The sequence below is a fragment of the Heteronotia binoei genome, chromosome 15, assembly GCF_032191835.1.
Source record: "Heteronotia binoei isolate CCM8104 ecotype False Entrance Well chromosome 15, APGP_CSIRO_Hbin_v1, whole genome shotgun sequence".
Lineage (NCBI taxonomy): Eukaryota > Metazoa > Chordata > Lepidosauria > Squamata > Gekkonidae > Heteronotia > Heteronotia binoei.
Genome location: NC_083237.1, coordinates 46,819,554 through 46,836,658, shown reverse-complemented (window position 1 = coordinate 46,836,658; position 17,105 = coordinate 46,819,554). Strand labels below are relative to the sequence as shown.

General features: G+C 46.6%; 1 protein-coding gene across 4 annotated transcripts in view; it reads right to left on the bottom strand.

The window, feature by feature from the left end:
• MPP2 (MAGUK p55 scaffold protein 2) overlaps positions 1 to 17,105 on the bottom strand; it is a 73,056-nt gene that overhangs the window by 24,867 nt on the left and 31,084 nt on the right. For 2 of the 4 annotated variants that reach the window (XM_060256303.1, XM_060256301.1), the window contains exons 2-5: positions 16,577 to 16,677; positions 10,757 to 10,909; positions 6,591 to 6,740; positions 4,236 to 4,463 (exon numbers count right to left, since the gene is read on the bottom strand). In XM_060256303.1, the coding sequence (XP_060112286.1) occupies positions 4,236 to 4,463; positions 6,591 to 6,740; positions 10,757 to 10,909; positions 16,577 to 16,677 (632 nt within the window). Of the gene's footprint in view, positions 1 to 4,235; positions 4,464 to 6,590; positions 6,741 to 10,756; positions 10,910 to 16,558; positions 16,678 to 17,105 lie in introns of all 4 variants that reach the window. The other 2 variants (XM_060256302.1, XM_060256300.1) reach the window with 1 other exon arrangement.

The following is a 17,105-nucleotide window of genomic DNA, read 5'->3' as shown; positions in this document are numbered from 1 at the left end:
GAATGATTTGATGAAGTGGTTGATTGGTTCATGGTAGAAACTCTAAAGAGAATTGTCCAGTGGGACCGCAGCATTCAGGTGACAGATTCAATATGCATCTCCTATTGACCAGGTAACAGTTGTTGTTTTGAAATGTCATTTGCAATGCAGGCACTCACAAATATTTCAGACACCTGTTTAGAAGAAGCAGTTCTTTTTCTCTCACAATCAGGAGGAATTGCCTGCTCTGAGATGGCGCTTGCTGCAATAGACACAAGCATCACTTGAACAGCAAAAAAGGGCTTTCTTCATCAGAGAGGGCTGCCGATAGGCCTGGAGAGAAATGTCCTACCCCTTTAACAGAGGTGCCATGTGCAGAAATGGGCAGCTGAAGCTTTCCAGAAGACAAATAACATCACTCGGTAAATAACATCCATTCACGTGACAGGACATCTTTTTCCAGGTCTGTTGGCATCCTCATCACCACAGCTTGTTTGATTAACATGCAAATTGAATTGGCAAACACACAGTTAATCAGCTAAGCCTGCCTTAATCAATGAACAGCATAATTAAAAACACAGCTGTAACTAATTCACGTGACTTCTTGTCATTCATCACAGCAAGGGCAGGCTAAAATGTCTTGTTTTAGAAAACACGGTGTCCTGTACTCCGCTCAGCTACACTTAACTAAGTGAATGCCCTGTGGATACCATCACACCATTCATTGATCTTTCAAGGTCAATATTGTGTTTCAGTGGCAGCAGCTGTCCAGGGTCTCCCACAGAGATCTTTCATATCACCTGCTATACCTTGCAGTTGCAGATGCCACCAGGGATCAAACCTGGGACCTTTTGTATGAAAAGCTGATGTTCTACCACTTAGCCAGGACCTCCCTTCCTCCTGTATTTCAAGGACAAGTTTACCCACTGCTACACAGCTGAGGCCACTTCCTACGAAGGGCTCTATTCTGGGGGCTGCTACTTCCTTCTCCTTTGCCTAGCCCCCTGGCCAGAATCATAGGCTTAGTGTGGCTAGAAGAAGGGAACATGGATTGTCACTGGTTCCGCTCCCTGCCATCTTAGTTTGGGCTACACCTCTGCTGTGCTATGAAAGATAATGGCAGTGCTAAAGAGGCCAAGTTGGGATGGACAGTCAGGGCACTGCTTCCCCCCCCCCCCCCCCCTAGATTCACCCTGGAAAGCGGGCAAAGGAAGAACAGGCTCACCTCCACAGTGGCTGCTCGGCCATGCAGTCAACTAGTCCACCAAAGATGCTGCTGGTCTAGGTAGCCAGAACCTTACTCATTCTTCTGCTGCCGCCATGGCTGTTGCTAGTGTGGGCAACCAGCTCACTTGCTCATGTGCTTCCTTGCAGCACTATCCTGAGTAAAGCTCTGGCATATCAGAGCAGCAAGACCAGCAACTGGGGTACAGGGTGGTAGCCCCTCTCCACAGCACAGGGCCCAAATCACCTGTCCTGGATGTCTTATGCCTTAAGACCACCCTTGCTCCAGAAAATTCCTATGACCCAACCCAGGGACTTAGCAGAGCAGAAACTTAACATGTAGTCAGGTTCTCAAGTGTTCTGACTGCATTTTCTTCTATCACCAGCTTACTGCGGCTGCGCAGTAGGAGATGCAGTGTCCCTCCCTTCTTATGTGGCCTGAGGGGCAAATAGTGTAAGAAAAAGGCCTCCCTGTTGCCAGTCTGGATGTTTCACCATTAAGACGTGGTGGAGACCAAGATGATTGACAAGAACACAAAAGGATTTCATGGGCAGAAGCCTACTAGCTTTGCTAGGAGGTGAAGATTGTATTATCAGTTGCTTTGCAAGAAAAGCTTAACCAATTTGACAAACACCACTGGAAGCCTATATTTTCACAGCACACTCAGCATTCTGCATGGAAACACAGCAGAAGACGGGACCTTTTCGATCCCACCAATATCTCAGAAAAATCAATCACTCGCAACCACTAGTGCATAACCATCTCAGGCATTTAAAAAGAGAGTTCAGGAATACACACGAGCAGACTTTTTTTAAAGTGCAAAGATGGGATGGAAATGTCAGAAACAAGTTGCAAGGTCCGTAATTTAAAGAAATGTGAAAGGGAGTCACATTTTCATCAAGGCACTGGAGGGAGGTTTTTGTGGGGATCATCCATACTGCCTTTTAGTAATATTGAGACTGGCTTGTCTTTTCGGATAAGTACAAGATCCAGAGGCAAACAAAACAATGCTTCAGATTTGCAGAAAACGCCACCTGTGCCCATTGTGTCATTCTCTATCTATTACATTTTAATTCTGTTTTCGCTCCAAAGAGCTCAGAGGGATGTGTACTCTCTTCCGTTTTCATTTCTTTTCTTCTTGCTGTCGTGGCTGACTTATGTGGATCTCACAGAGATGTTCAGAGCTGGTTTTGCCATGGCCTGCCTCTGCTTCTAGCGACATGGGTCTTCTTTGGTGGACTCCCATCCAAATATGAACTTGGGCCAAACCTGCTTCTGAAATCTGAGGCAATCAGGCTAGCCTGGACTATCCAGGTCAGGGCACTTCAGGGCTTTTTTTGTAGCAGGAACTCCTTTGCATATTAGGCCACACCCCCTGGGCCACACCCCAGTTTGGTGTAGTGGTTAAGTGTGCGGACTCTTATCTGGGAGAACCGGGTTTGATTCCCCACTCCTCCACTTGCACCTGCTAGCATGGCCTTGGGTCAGCCATAGCTCTGGCAGAGGTTGTCCTTGAAAGGGCAGCTGCTGTGAGAGCCCTCTCCAGCCCCACCCACCTCACAGGGTGTCTGTTGTGGGGGAGGAAGGTAAAGGAGATTGTGAGCCGCTCTGAGACTCTTCGGAGTGGAGGGCGGGATATAAATCCAATATCTTCTTCTTCTTCTCGATGTAGCCAATTCTTCTGGAGTTTACAGGGTCTACTGTAAGCTCCAAGAGGAATTGGCTACATCAAGGGAGTGTGGCCTAAAATGCAAAGGAGCCCCTGCTACAAAAAAAGCGCCCTGGGGCACATACTTCTCTCTCCCTCTATTTTATCCTCCCTACCCCATGAGTTGGGTTAGGTTGAGACAGAGTTACCCAGTGAGCTTCAGGGCAGAGAAGGGATTAGAATCTGGGTCTTCCTGGCTCTAGCCCACTGCCTAGCCACTGTTTTATGTTAAGTCTCAGCAAGCTGACAGTGGCTCTCTACACATAAGACACAGGTCCTAGACCACCTTAGTCTGTAGCTTATACAGTGAACTGTCCAAGGTGCTGACTCTGCTCTTCCACTTCATTCTTTATGTTCTATTGCTGAACAGCTTCCCTGGAGGTGGTCAACCTACTGCTCTGCCCACCTACTGAGTTCTGAAAGGACTGCAGGTCTTTTCCTGGCTAATATCTCCACCCTAAGAAGAAGACGACTGTAGATTTATACCCCACCCTTCTCTCTCAGAGCGGCTCACAATCTCCTTTACCTTCCTCCCCCCACAACAGACACCCTTGTGAGGTGTGTGGGGCTGAGAGAGCTCTCCCACAAGCTGCCCTTTCAAGGACAACCTCTGCCAGAGCTATGGCTGACCCAAGGCCATTACAGCAGGCACAGGTGGAGGAGTGGGGAATCAAACCCGGTTCTCCCAGATAAGAGTCTGGACACTTAACCACTACACCAAACTGGCTCTCAGGAGCAATTGCTCCTCTTTGGGTTACAAATGCAATCAGGAAGCTATTTGGAGATCAGACTCAAATGACAGCAGCATCCAGAAAAGGTTCTCAGAAAATGATGCATGTTCAAGAAGACCTCAGTATGTTTACAAAACTGATATGACATTTCGTGGCTTTAGCTAAGTAAATTTGGCAGTGGGGGTGGTGTTTCTTTCAGATGACAAGCTTAATTAATTCAAGCCGGCAGCTGAATTAATGAAAGCTTCTATCGATTAGAAGAGCTTGCAATACTGAAGCATTGATAACATGCAAATTAACATGCAGATAATAAAATCAAATAGTTTTTAAATCAGTTGACTGCCAAAATCTTGGAACATAATAAAAACCATTTCAGGAATACCGCCTTCCGAAAGAGGTAACGGTGAAGAAACAAAGGAATCCAGAAAGAATACAGTAGCACAAAATGCAGAGAATCAAATAGAAAAACAAAGCCTTCTTGACAACTACAAATGGATGTGTTCTTTGGTCCCATCAGCTTCAATGAAAGATATGCTAATCAGCAATCCTACAGGCCAGGGATCGGGATAGTTGCTAAATTAGAGTGCCCTACCTGGCGGGGTGGATGTGGCTCCTGATAACTTGGCAGGATCTTGAGTACAACGCTTCCACTGGCATTCTTCAGCACCTCCTGGAGTGCCCGTGGGTCACTGCCCACCTCCTGCCCATTCACCTCCTTGATGATATCACCCACGTGCAGCAGCCCCTGTTGGTCAATCATGCCACCATGCAGGATACGGGCAATGACCAACTCACCTCGTTCCACCCGGAATGTCACCCCCTGAAGCAAACAGAACGAAGGACAGCACAGAGTAAAGAGGAGGGAAATTGTACAGGCCGAGTAACACCCCCTACTTTTGTATGGAGTTAGATTGTTTCTTTTTAACCTGCCAACCTACCATGAAAATGCCTCTGGCATACCTCATACAACAAGGTGTGAACGATTTCCAATTATAGAGGGGTTCAAAGAGGCTAGAGAAAGCAGGATCCCATCAGATTTCCCCAACCTTCCACATAGCTTCAACCCTGCCTCCTCTCCCAAGATGCTCAAGCTGGGAGTTCACAGAAGTGTCTGGTCAGAAACTAGTTCTCTTCATAACTATCCCAGTTTTCTCCAGGTTTTGAGAAGAACATATCTATCTTGGAGAATATCAAGCTCTGAAATTATGTTTGCTAGGCAGTGCCTCTCTTGAAGATTTCTTAAGTGTTGAAAGAAAAAGGCATTAGAGTGAACTGATGTTGCAGGTCTGTTATGTCCATGGAAATTGTTGCCATATTTGAAGAAAATGAGGAAATAAAGAAATAAATAGTATAGTTTTGCTGCTGCTCTCTGTTTGTCCCTCTTGCATATTTAACTATTGCACCACTTCTGTTGTGAAGGAGTTCCACAAATTACTGGACCTAACCTGAACACACATGAAGATACTGAGTCAGACCATCTGCCTGCCAAGGTCAGCATTTTCTGCTCTGATTGGCACTGGCTCTCCAGAGTCTCAGACAGAGAACTTTCACATCACTTACTACTTGATTCTTTTAATGGCGATTGATCCTAGGGCCTCGTGCAATCAAAGTAGCTATTCTAGCTCCAAGGCATCGCCCTACCAAACTTTTCACAAGAGAATCTTGGGGCACACAAAGATTCTTCGTTGGAACACTGTGGAAGTTCCAGTTCCTTATTTGTTCAACCTAACAGCAATCAACAGCAAGCAGATATGTAATTTTTGAACCCAAAGTGTTTATTTGAATTTGGCCCTTGATGGGGAATACTATTACAGACATCTGCTTCTTTAGTATTTCAAGTTGGGTTTCTATTTTCTAAAATTCCACATGCCCATTTATTTCTTTAAGTGTTACTTTATTACCCTTATTTGAAAACTTATAAAGTGTCGCAAAACTGTTCTGGGAAAGGGAAGTGTTCTAGGTGTTACAGGCATCAACCAATCAATGCTGTGTGCAGTCACTTCCTGTTTCAAACTCAAAGAACCATTCCCTGCCCTCTGAATTTCATCTTGGAGAGAATGCTATGAGGGTGCTTCCAGGTTAGCTCCACCACTCAGTTAATGTGTCACTCTACATCCCCAATGTACCTAATCCCAGAATGCAATTTCCCCTTCCCAAACAAACTGTCACAATAAGAAAAAAAAAAAACCAGTAGCTGCCATTTGGCATCTTTCTCACTGACAAAACTGTAATACACTACCTTTTAATTACACGTAAGCAAAATGCTGCCAGTGAGACACACCGTTTCATTAGGGCATACATTTGCTAAGAATACAGGAGAAAATATTTCATATCACTCAATGGATCTTTGTAACTCAGTTCCCTATTCTGAAGCAGGTGCCACAAATATGTATACAGTGGTAACAGTCTGTCAACCCTGCAGCAATGAAAGCCAGCTTTTACTACCTGGATAAAATATACAAAGAAAAATAACCAACTGCTTGTGCTCCTGCTATCCTTGAGGAAAGACAAGGACACTGCAGTCTCTGACAGCACCTCCAAATATACCAGACACCAATTCTCAAATTTAAGCTTTTAATGTAGTCCTTCTCTAATGTTGGATTAAGGAAATGGGCAGGGCTTTTTTTGTAGCAGGAACTCCTTTGCATATTAGGCCACACACCCCTGATGTAGCCAATCCTCCTGGAGCTCACAGTAGGCCCAGTACTAAGAACCCTGTAAGCTCTTGGAGGATTGGTTACAGGAGGGTGTGGCCCAATATGCAAAGGAGTTCTTGCTACAAAAAAAGAGCACTGGAAATGGGTATGCAGTTTCAGGTTATGGTCCTTTCCAAGGAGAAATGATCTGACTTGTGCTATGACTATACCCAAGGCTGCTTTCAAGATGGTTCAGAAATTTAACATGAGGCCCTGTTCAACCATACAGTTATCAGAGGAGGTTTACTCACCAGGTGTTCCCCAGCCGTCTTCCGAATCCCCACCATGCGCACAGCATCTGGTGGTACCGGCTGGTTGTTGAACAGGGGGTCCAGCACAGGACTGGGTGGTGGAGTCTCATAGCTTTTGGAGGCAACAGAATCATGAGTCTCCAGGAGGGACTGAGAAGAGAGACAACAGGGGAAAGGGAAGAGAAAAGGAGACCAGGGAGAAAAACAACAACATGGGAATTGGTCAAATGAGTTCAGAGACAGATTGAACAGAACACTGATGTTTACCCTCCCTAAGTACACCAAAGTATGACAGAACTGGACATCTTAATCTCTTGTTAGAAATCCCCTTCTCACAACATCATGGGAAGTTATGTATCCCTGCGTGTATCCCAGCCAGTTTGGTGTAGTGGTTAAGTGCATTGGCTCTTATCTGGAAGAACCAGGTTTGACTCCCCACTCCTCCACTTGCAGCTGCTGGAATGGCCTTGGGTCAGCCACAGCTCTTGAAGAGTTGTCCCTGAAAGGGCAGCTTCTGGGAGAGCTCTCTCAGCTCCAACCACCTCACAGGGTGTTTGTTGCGGGAGAGGAAGGTAAAGGAGATTGTGAGCCGCTCTGAGACTCTGAACTTCAGAGTAAAGGGTGGGGTATAAATCCAATCTTTCTATCTTCTGCAAGGCTGAAGGTCTATATTAACTGGAGCCTGATAGGATCAGTCCCAAATGAACAGGCAGCACAGGGCAGGTATATATAAAACTCTAGACAGATCCCCAATACACACATGATCCTACTCATGGGTAGAGCTACCAGATTTCCCATTCTGGCAGAAGACCTTCCAACTGACAGCCCCAATTTCCCAGCAGGGCTCAGTACAGCAGTGAGAGAAGAATGGAATGACATCACTTCAAGTGCAAATCTGGAAGTCATGTCATTGTGTTGGGGTGTTGCTCTAGGGTTCCACTGAAACTCTATGGTAAAACCTGAGCATCCATAACAGCATCTGACTTAAGGAATGCTCTCCCCCTTGAAACATGCATGGGACCTGCCTTGCTCTCTTTTAGACACCACACCACAATGTTCACCCAGGCTTTGAATTTAAGGGAGTGATCTTCTAATAAGATTTTATGTGCTTTCAGTCTAAAACCTGCTATCCAAAGCTGCTCAGCAATCTGTTTTTATGCTCAGGCAGTTGGTTTAAAAGAAAAATCTGGATTTTTAGCAGGCCTTGAATTCTGCAGGAGCTCACAAGAGCACAGCTCGTGAACCTTTCTGAAGGCTCCCCCTCTTCCGCACCAGCTACCTCCATTGAAGATATTGGATTTATATCCCACCCTCCACTCCGAAGAGTCTCAGAGCGGCTCACAATCTCCTTTACCTTCCTCCCCCACAACAGACACCCTGTGAGGTGGGTGGGGCTGGAGAGGGCTCTCACAGCAGCTGCCCTTTCAAGGACAACCTCTGCCAGAGCTATGGCTGACCCAAGGCCATTCCAGCAGGTGCAAGTGGAGGAGTGGGGAATCGAACCCAGTTCTCCCAGATAAGAGTCTGCTCACTTAACCATTACACCAAACTGACTCTCTTGAATAGTAGGTGCAGCTGCATAACAATCCCTGGATAAGCTCCACTACCTATTTTTCTACAAAATGACCTCTGATTTTTAGTAATAACTTCTGAATATTTTTGTTATATTTTAATTTTGTGAGCTGCCTCAAGCAAGTTCACTGGAGAGGTAGCAGGAAAAAATTCTGAAATAAATGAAATACTGCACTAGACAAAACCACATCTCTTTCAGGACCGAGGAAGACACTGCTCTTTTTAGCTGGCCCAAGGTACTGGCTAGCTGCAGGCTCTGACTGATGTCATAGCATCCACCCCTTCTCTAGGGTTGCCACCTCTGGGTTGGGAAATACCTGGAGATTTGGAGGGCGGAGTCTGGGGAGGGCAAGTTTTGGGAAGGGGAGGGACCTCAGCAGGGGTGGAATTCTAGCAAGAGCTCCTCTGCATATTAGGCCACACACCCCTGATGTAGCCAATCCTCCAAGAGCTTACAAGGCTCTTTTTGGTAAGCTCTTGGAGGATTGGCTACATCAGGGGTGTGTGGCCTAATATGCAGAGGAGCTCCTGCTAGAATTTCATCCCTGGACCTCAGCAGGGTATACCGCCAAAGCAGCCTTTTCTCCAGGGGAACTGATCTTGGTTGTCTGGTGATCAGTTGTCAACGAGAGAGATCTCCTGATGCTACGAAGAGAAAGATCTCCAGCCCTGCTCCTCCCCCTTTCCTTTTCAACCGCCAGCATGGAGCAACATGTCTGCAGCATGTGCAGAACGTCCTTACACCTCACCAAAGCAAAGAGGCACAGGCTTGTAAAATCCTCTTTTTCTCAGACCACTGCTGCTTTGAACTGGTGCCTCTCACCCCCAATTTGTTACACATTGCTGTGTTCTACAAGAGCTTTTTGCTCCATTGATTTAAGAAGCCAGACAAACACACACACACACTTGTACTAGACTGTGTTAACCATTGCAAATACACACCACCTGCCACAGCGCATGAAATGGCAGTATGCTTATTCCCCAATGCTTTAATGACAGTATTCATGCGTATGCATTCACACCTTTTCACCACAGGGTCCATGCATCCCTAAGGAGCCAAGGCACACATCAAACAAGCAAGTTTGCAAAGGAAAATACTCTCAAAGCAATACCCTCCAAACCAGGCTGTTGAATGGCCACATGCTTCGTTCACTGAAAGATACTGGAGATTCTAAATAATCCCCACATTGGTGTGATTCACAGGCCATGTAAGGAGTTTCAGGGCTAGGATTAGGACCACACATGCTCAGAGACCTGTTTGTTAAACCAAATCAGACCTTGCCTGATAAGCATTAATGTTCCTGCCTTGTGCCGCTTGAAACACAACTAACGAAAAAAGCTAGCCAACTCCATTCCTTCCATGCATACACAATAGCAAATAATACCAACAAGGCTTTAGGGAGATGCTAAGTAAAACTTGGACACTATCTCTCCCCCCACCCCAACACACTCAAAGAGTTACATCATAGATCGCAAACAAACTCCATTCTTAGTGTCAGCTATTGAAGCAGACCCTGCAGTACTCAGACGTCAAACAGCAAATCCACTGCCAAATTTAAACCCCACCCCCAGCCCCACTGCCAAGTAGAGCACAACCCCAGATGACTTTTGTTGGCAGACTGTTCAAAATAAATTCATCCAGATCTGATAAGGGAGGGGATCTTTCTCTCTATCTCTTACATGCACCCAAGCCTCAGTGCACAGGGGTTCTCCCACTAACACCAGCTCCAGGTTGGGAAATAGCTGGAGAGTTTGGGGGTGAAGCCTGAGAAGACAGGGGTTTAGGAAAGGGAGGGACTTCAATAGGCTATAATGCTATACAGTCCACCTTCCAAAGTGACCATTTTCTCCAAGGGAACTGATCTCTGTTGCCTGGAGATCAGTTGCGACCCTAGGATGTCTCCAGCCACTACCTGGAGGCTGGCAACCCTAAATGAGGCTCACCTCCAAACGCATTCCCTTTCTTGCCAAGCCAATACTATTTAAGCCAGGGTGTCAAACACATTTCTTATGAGGGCCAGATCTGACATAAATGAGACCTTGTTGGGCCGGGTCACGTGTGTCATTAAATGTAATACCAGGTAGTGGAGACATAAAACTTTATAAAGGACACAGACAAACACAATTAAAGATTTTTCAAAAGAATTTTAAATAAACATGGTAAAAATATTAGCACTCTTGCAATGTTTTATTTAACAGTCTCTGAGAACTGAAGGAAGCAAGAGAGAGGGAGAAGGAAGCAGACTTGCTCACGGGCCTGATAGGAACCTTCTGGGGCATGATTCAGCCCTCAGGCTGCACTTTTGACAGCCCTAATTTAAACAGTTGGTCAATCACTCTCTCAGCTTAACTCACTTCACAGGGCTGCTGCTGAGAGGATAAAAGAGAGGAAGGGAGAAAGGCATTGTAAACTACTTTGGGGACCTCCCCGCCCCCTCCACCAGGGAAAAAAACACAAAAATCCAAATAAACAATAGACGAGTGAGTGAAAGGCTTCTCAGCCAATCTGGTATCCAGTCCCCCCACAAATATAGAGGGAAGCTTCCTTCCCTGTTGGCCGCTCTCTTCCATTCTTGGAAGGAGCTGCCCCCTACCTGGAAGTGGGGCTCCTGCAGGATGCGAGCCAATTCGGCCGCTGTGCTGTCTTGCTGAGCAATGCGGGAGATGTCTTTGAGGATCTCCTGGACCAGCTCCAAATTATTGTCCCTCACAGCTTCCAGCTTTGTTTCCTCCAAACGCTCATGAGCCTGCAGCGAGAGCAGAGGAAAAGTGGGGAAAGAATGAGAGAGACACACACAGAGAGAGGGAGGGAGATCAACAAAGCCCCTCTGAAGCCTTCCAAAATAGAATCATAGCAAATGCTGGAGGGCCCAGGAAGACTAGCAGAGAAAGGGGATGGGATCTATTTCCAGGGTTTCTCTCTAAGAACTCAAGAGCACCTCTTCCAAAAAGGCAAGGGGGTATGGCTTACATGCAGGGGTGGAATTCTAGCAGGAGCTCCTTTGCATATTAGGCCACACACCCCTGATGTAGCCAATCCTCCAAGAGCTTACAAGGCTCTTTTTTGTAAGCTCTTGGAAGATTGGCTACATCAGGGGAGTGTGGCCTAATATGCAAAGAAGCTACTGCTAGAATTCCACCCCTGCTTACTCACATTTCCCAAACAAAACAAGCATCGCCAATGGGTACCTGTAAAGTCTGGGGAAACCCATTCGTTCTTTCCATAGCCAAAAAAGGGGATGGGTGAGGTGGAAAGGGTACGTTGAAGACACCATAACAGAAAATATGGAAAAGGAAAAAGGAAAGGTCCTCTGTGCAAGCACCAGTCGTTTCCGACTCTGGGGTGACGTTGCTTTCACAACATATGACATGCACACAAAAGCCCACTTGCCCCACAAGCCAGGAAGCTGGACTCTCAGACAGAACACCGCCACGCCTGGGCCCTGAAGGAGCACAGCCAGAAATCAAACAGGATACTTTTTTATCATTGGGGGGGGGGGGTTTGCTATAAGTGGTGTAGGCTGTCCAAAGGGGAGACAGACACAAAAATGAGGGAACTCAAAGTAAGAGATTCTCAAAGCAAAGGCTGAGCGTTACCTGATGGAGTCAGCACAGAAAACAGGGATCTTAATTTGAATCACGGCACAGCTCTGGAATCTGTTTTCACAGCCAAGGCTAGCAAGGAAAGGTTCTGAGGTGGGACATGGCCTCATTTAAGCCAAATGAGATGTCATTTTTTTTTTTTACACTTGTGTACAAGTGCATTCAAGTATTCCCTGCAGCCACACAATGGCTGCAGAGAATTGCTTCTAAACAAGAAAAGAGAGAATCTGAACAGCCTTGGAACAGCGCTGCAGGGGAAGGGAAAGCTCCTGCCTGCCCCCCCCCCCAGTAGTTTTCTCAAGCAAAAATCACATAGGGGGAGTTATTTTGTCAATTTTTCTGCTCCAAGTGTACAGATACTCCGTGCAGAGCTGAAAAAAATTGCAAAATAGCTCTCCTTTGGAGTGTTTTTTGCTTGAGAAATGTGTGGTTTTCAAGCATTATCATCTCGCCACATCACAGTCTGCCATGGAAACTCTGCATACCTGCCCTGGAATCTTTGCAGGTGACCTAAGATTCTGGAGTATGTTCTAGGATGCATGTTCAGATCAGGTAGGGCACTGCTGGAAGAGGGGCCTGCTATGGGCCACAGAGAACAGAAAGCAGGCCAATGGTCTTTCGAGAAAGCGCTGTCCACAATCTCCATCCTAGTTACCAAATGCCCTTAGAAGCTCCCACTGAACCCAGGATCTTCCCATTTGAAAATCACCAAGACAGCAGGTTTGAATTGTTGATGGTTGTAAGCAGGGCTTTTTTTTTTTTGTAGCAGAAACTCCTTTGCATATTAGACCACACACCTCTGAGGTAGCCAATCCTCCAAAAGCTTACAGATGGCCCTGTCTTAAGAGCCCTATAAGCTCCTGGAGGATTGCCTACATCAGAAGGGTGTGGCCTAATATGCAAAGGAGTTCCTGCTACAAAAAAAAGCCCTGGTTGCAAGGGAATAGGTCTTGATATCAGACAACATTTACTAGTTGACAGTTGTTGGTTTTTTTTAAAAGCCCAACAGCATCTAATTAACACTGGACAGGGGGACAGACCGCTTTTAAAGATTTTACATTTGAAGCCTGCCAAATCAAAACTACTATGGGGAACTGTCAAAATCCAAAGCAGGGGTCATCAAATGTGGCACTTGTGGGCATCACGGTGCTCACTGATACCTTTCCTAGCCAGGTATTTTTAGCAAGGGAGCAGGGTCAGGCGGGGCTTTTGCCCAGCAGGGCTGCTGATGGACCGCTGGAGCCCTGATTGGCTGCACAGATTATTTTAAAAATTACTTTGACAGCAGCTGCCGGCACAGCACAAGGATCTTCACTGTGTGACTGAAGGTAATCTGTGGGCATGGGAGGACAGCAGAGAGGCTGCCAAAACGATGAGAAATCAAGCAAGCATCACCTCTTCTCCTCTCTTGTACACACACAAGCTACCAAAAAAAGAGGGAGGGAGGAATGAGGCTTTTTTACTAGATTCTTTCATTGCTACAGCCTGCCCTCCCAGCCCCCCATTCTGTAGCTCATTGTGCTTGCAAGGCTCCCATCCTCCAGAAAGAAATTTTGAAACAAATGTCTGTCTGCTTGGAGAAAAGGAGGTGGGGATGGGTCCCTTCCATCAGCAACTCCTTCAGTTAGGGTTGCCAGGGAGCTCCCAACACACTTCCGGGAGGCCAGAAGTGATGTTGTACAACTTCCAGTAAACAGGAAGTGCCATCCCCAATATGATGACATCATTTCCGGAGATAGTGGGGGTGTCAGCAGGAGAAACTCTGGTTTTTAGGTAAAACTCTATGATAAATTTGTCTTCAAACCATTGAGTTTTTGCCCAAAAACCAAAGTGTCGCCCCCAATGTCCCCAAAGTGATGATGCCAATTGTGGGTGACATCATCAAATTGGATTTGGCACTTCCAGTTTTACTAGAAGTCACCCAAAAACATCAGTTGGGATTTTCCCCTGCCAGCAAACTGGCCAGTTGCGGGCAAGAGATTGCCAATGTGGGGAATCCCCCACCCACAACGGGGGACTGAGAACCCTACCTCTAGTCAATCAAGCCCTATGCTTAGAACACACTGAGCATCTCAGGGCTATGCTCAACAATTTAAAAAGGCACAAGCACTGGTACCAACCCAAGCCAAAATAAAACCTTTTTGCAGAGTCAGAGTAGAAGTGACTGCCCTCTCATAACAGTCACAAAGACGGCAATGCTATTTTAATGTAATTTTAAAATACTATTAGGGCCTAGTAGGATTGCCAATCCCCAAGTTGGGGCAGGGGATCCTCTGGTTTGGAGGCCCTCCCCCCACTTCAGGGTTATCAGAAAGCAGGAGGGGGGGGAGGGAAATGTCTGCTGGGCAGTCCATTATACTCTACAGAGACTGATTCCCATAGGGCATAATGGAGAATTGATCTGTGGGTATCTGGGGCTTGGGAGGGCTGTTTTTTAAGGTAGATGCACCAAATTCTCAGCATAGCATCCAGTGCCTCTTCTCAAAACACCCTCCAAGTTTCTTAAAAAGTGGATGAGGGGATCCACTTCTATGAGCCCCCAAAGAAGGTGCCCCTATCCTTCATTATTTCCAAATGGAGGGAAGGCATTTTAAAAGCATAAAAAGGTAAAGGTAGTCCCCTGTGAAAGCACCAGTTGTTTCTGACTCTGGGGGTGATGTCACATCATGCCACTTTCACAGCAGACTTTTTTACGGGGTGATTTGCCATTGCCTTCCCCGGTCATCTGCACTTTCCCCCCAGCAAGCTGGGTACTCATTTTACCGACCTCAGAAGGATGGAAGGCTGATGTGGTCCCTTTAAATGTGAAGGCCAGAACTCCCTCTAGAATTCAATTGTGCTTGTGACACCCTTGCTCCTGGCTCCACCCCCAAAGTCCCCAAATATTTCTTGAGTTGGACTTGGCAACTTTAGGGCCCAGTCCAGACGAGGCCTGCAGCATGGCACTCTTGCTCCTCTCCCTCCCCCAGCCTTTTAAATTGCTGAAATAGCCCAATCAGGAGTGGAGGGGCCATTTAGGCACTTGGTAAGGAGTGCAAATAAGGTTTTTTTTTGGGGGGGGGGACAAGTGTCCCTTAGTCCTCCATGCTGTAGGCCTGATGAGGAACAGTCCCTCGCAGTCTTTTAAAATGACATCAAAATGGTGGTATCCTTAAAGATGCTATGATGTTTACTTTGGCCTACAGAAGCAGGCATATAATAAAACAGAAAAGATGGGCATTGACCGAAAGCACTGAGGTGCACTGGACTGACTTACAAAAAGACACGTCACGTAACTTAATCCTACAAATGAAGCAACAGTTCATGGAGAAAGAAGGATGTATCTTTTAAAAAATGGTGTTGGGAAGAAACAAACATTATGATTGCGGAAAGAGGATGGGGTGGGGAGAGGGAGAGAGAGACAATTATATCACATGCCATGCAAGGATCAGTGGACTTAAACAGGGAAATCTTAGGTGAAATAGTAATGCCTTCCTAAAGATAATGGGGCCAATTAGCAAAGGAGTTTGCAAATTGTGGAATCTCCATTCTGGAGATCTTCCAAGGTCTGTCAGTGGATACAGGCCTAGGGTGGGGAGGCATTGTAGCTCAGTGACAGAGCATCTGCTTGGCAAGCGGAAGGTCACTGGTTCAAACCCCAGCACCTCTAGTTGAAAGGACCAAGTAGTAGATGATGTGGAAGACTTCTGCCTGAGACCCTGGAGAGCCGCTGCCAGTCTGAGCTGACAATACTGACATTAATGGATCAATGGTCTGATTCAGTATAACAGGGGGGCCAATAGTAGTTCTCCAGATGTTTTTTGCCTACAACTCCCATCAGCCCCAGCCATTGGCCATGCTGGCTGGGGCTGATGGGAGTTGTAGAAAAAAACATCTGGAGAACTACCGTTAGCCACCCCTGCAGTATAAGGCTGATTTTTGTGTGTCCATGTGATGTCTCACTTTCAGCAGAAAATTTGGACCAGCTGGACCATTAGAACTCTTCATGCTCTTAGGGACTATGATAGATACTTGGGCACAGTTCCTGAGGCTTCTCCATCTTTGTCTTATTGCCCCTGACTCCTGGATGAGTGAGACCTGGAGCTGAGAAGAGATTCTGCACCTAAGTTCTGGTGAACTCTTGCTCAAACTGAGACTTTGAAGATATGCCAATTAAGTCATTTCTCTTTGTAGGCCAGATTCCCCTCAAAGCAGGGGTGGGATTCTAGCAGGAGCTCCTTTGCATATTAAGCCACACACCCCTGATGTAGCCACTCCTCCAAGAGCTTACAAGACTCTTTTTTGTAAGCTCTTGGAGGATTGGCTACATCAGGGGCATGTGGCTTAAAATGCAAAACAGCTCCTGCTAGAATTCTACCCCTACCTCAAAGTATGGACAAAGCAGGTGTGCACACAAGAGAGCAAACTCCTTATGGGTGACAAGGGGAAACAGAAGGGAAATATGTTGCTGTCTAAAATATTTGACCCAAAAATGCATTCAGGGCAAGATTAAGGAAGATGGGAGCAGGGCCAGTTCTCAGGCAAGGCCACCTAAGTCACTGCTTGTGGTGGTACAGTGAGGATGGTGATGATATACTGTAGCCATAAACACCTTGCTCCCAGAGACCAGTGGCATCACCTCCTGGACCCATGCCACTCACCGCCAAATCCAAGCCAAACCCCTTTCACAACAGCAGAGGGTCTTGGGCTGGACACTGGTGGTGGCTCAGGTCCAGGAGGCAATCGGATGGGAGCGGGTAGAAGTGAAGCTGTTCGGCTAGTGTCTCTGGCCCAGCTCCCCCATTTAACTGTACCTTAGCCAATGATCTTACTATTGGACTCTCCATGAGGCCACGGAGAAAGATGAGGTCCAGATCTCCTGCTCCCATGGAGTTGGGCAGGTCACTCAGGTTGTCCAAGACTTGCTGCATGGCTGTGTAGAGAAACAAGGGCAGTGTTATTTATTAAAGAGAGTAACAATACCAGTGGGGGCAAAGAATGTGTGAAGAACATGGTTCAACTCTCCTCCAAAGCCGGAAGAAGTCTTTATGTTGGCAAGCATGGACTCCTTACCTTCCACGGTATTAAATGGGAGATATTCATAGACACCTTATTCAGGTAGAATCTTCCAGTGGTCCACAAGTAGGGACTGAGACTATAGATCATATTGTCTGTGATATTGCACTCTGAGAGCAGAAGCCGACTCTAATCTGGAAGAACTGAGTTTGATTCCCGACTCTTCCACATGCAGCTGATGGGTGACCTTGGGTCAGTCATAGTTCTCACAGAGCTGTTCTCAACAGCAGTTCTTGTAGAACTCTCTCTGCCCCACCCAGGGTCAGATCTAGGGGGGAGAAGAGA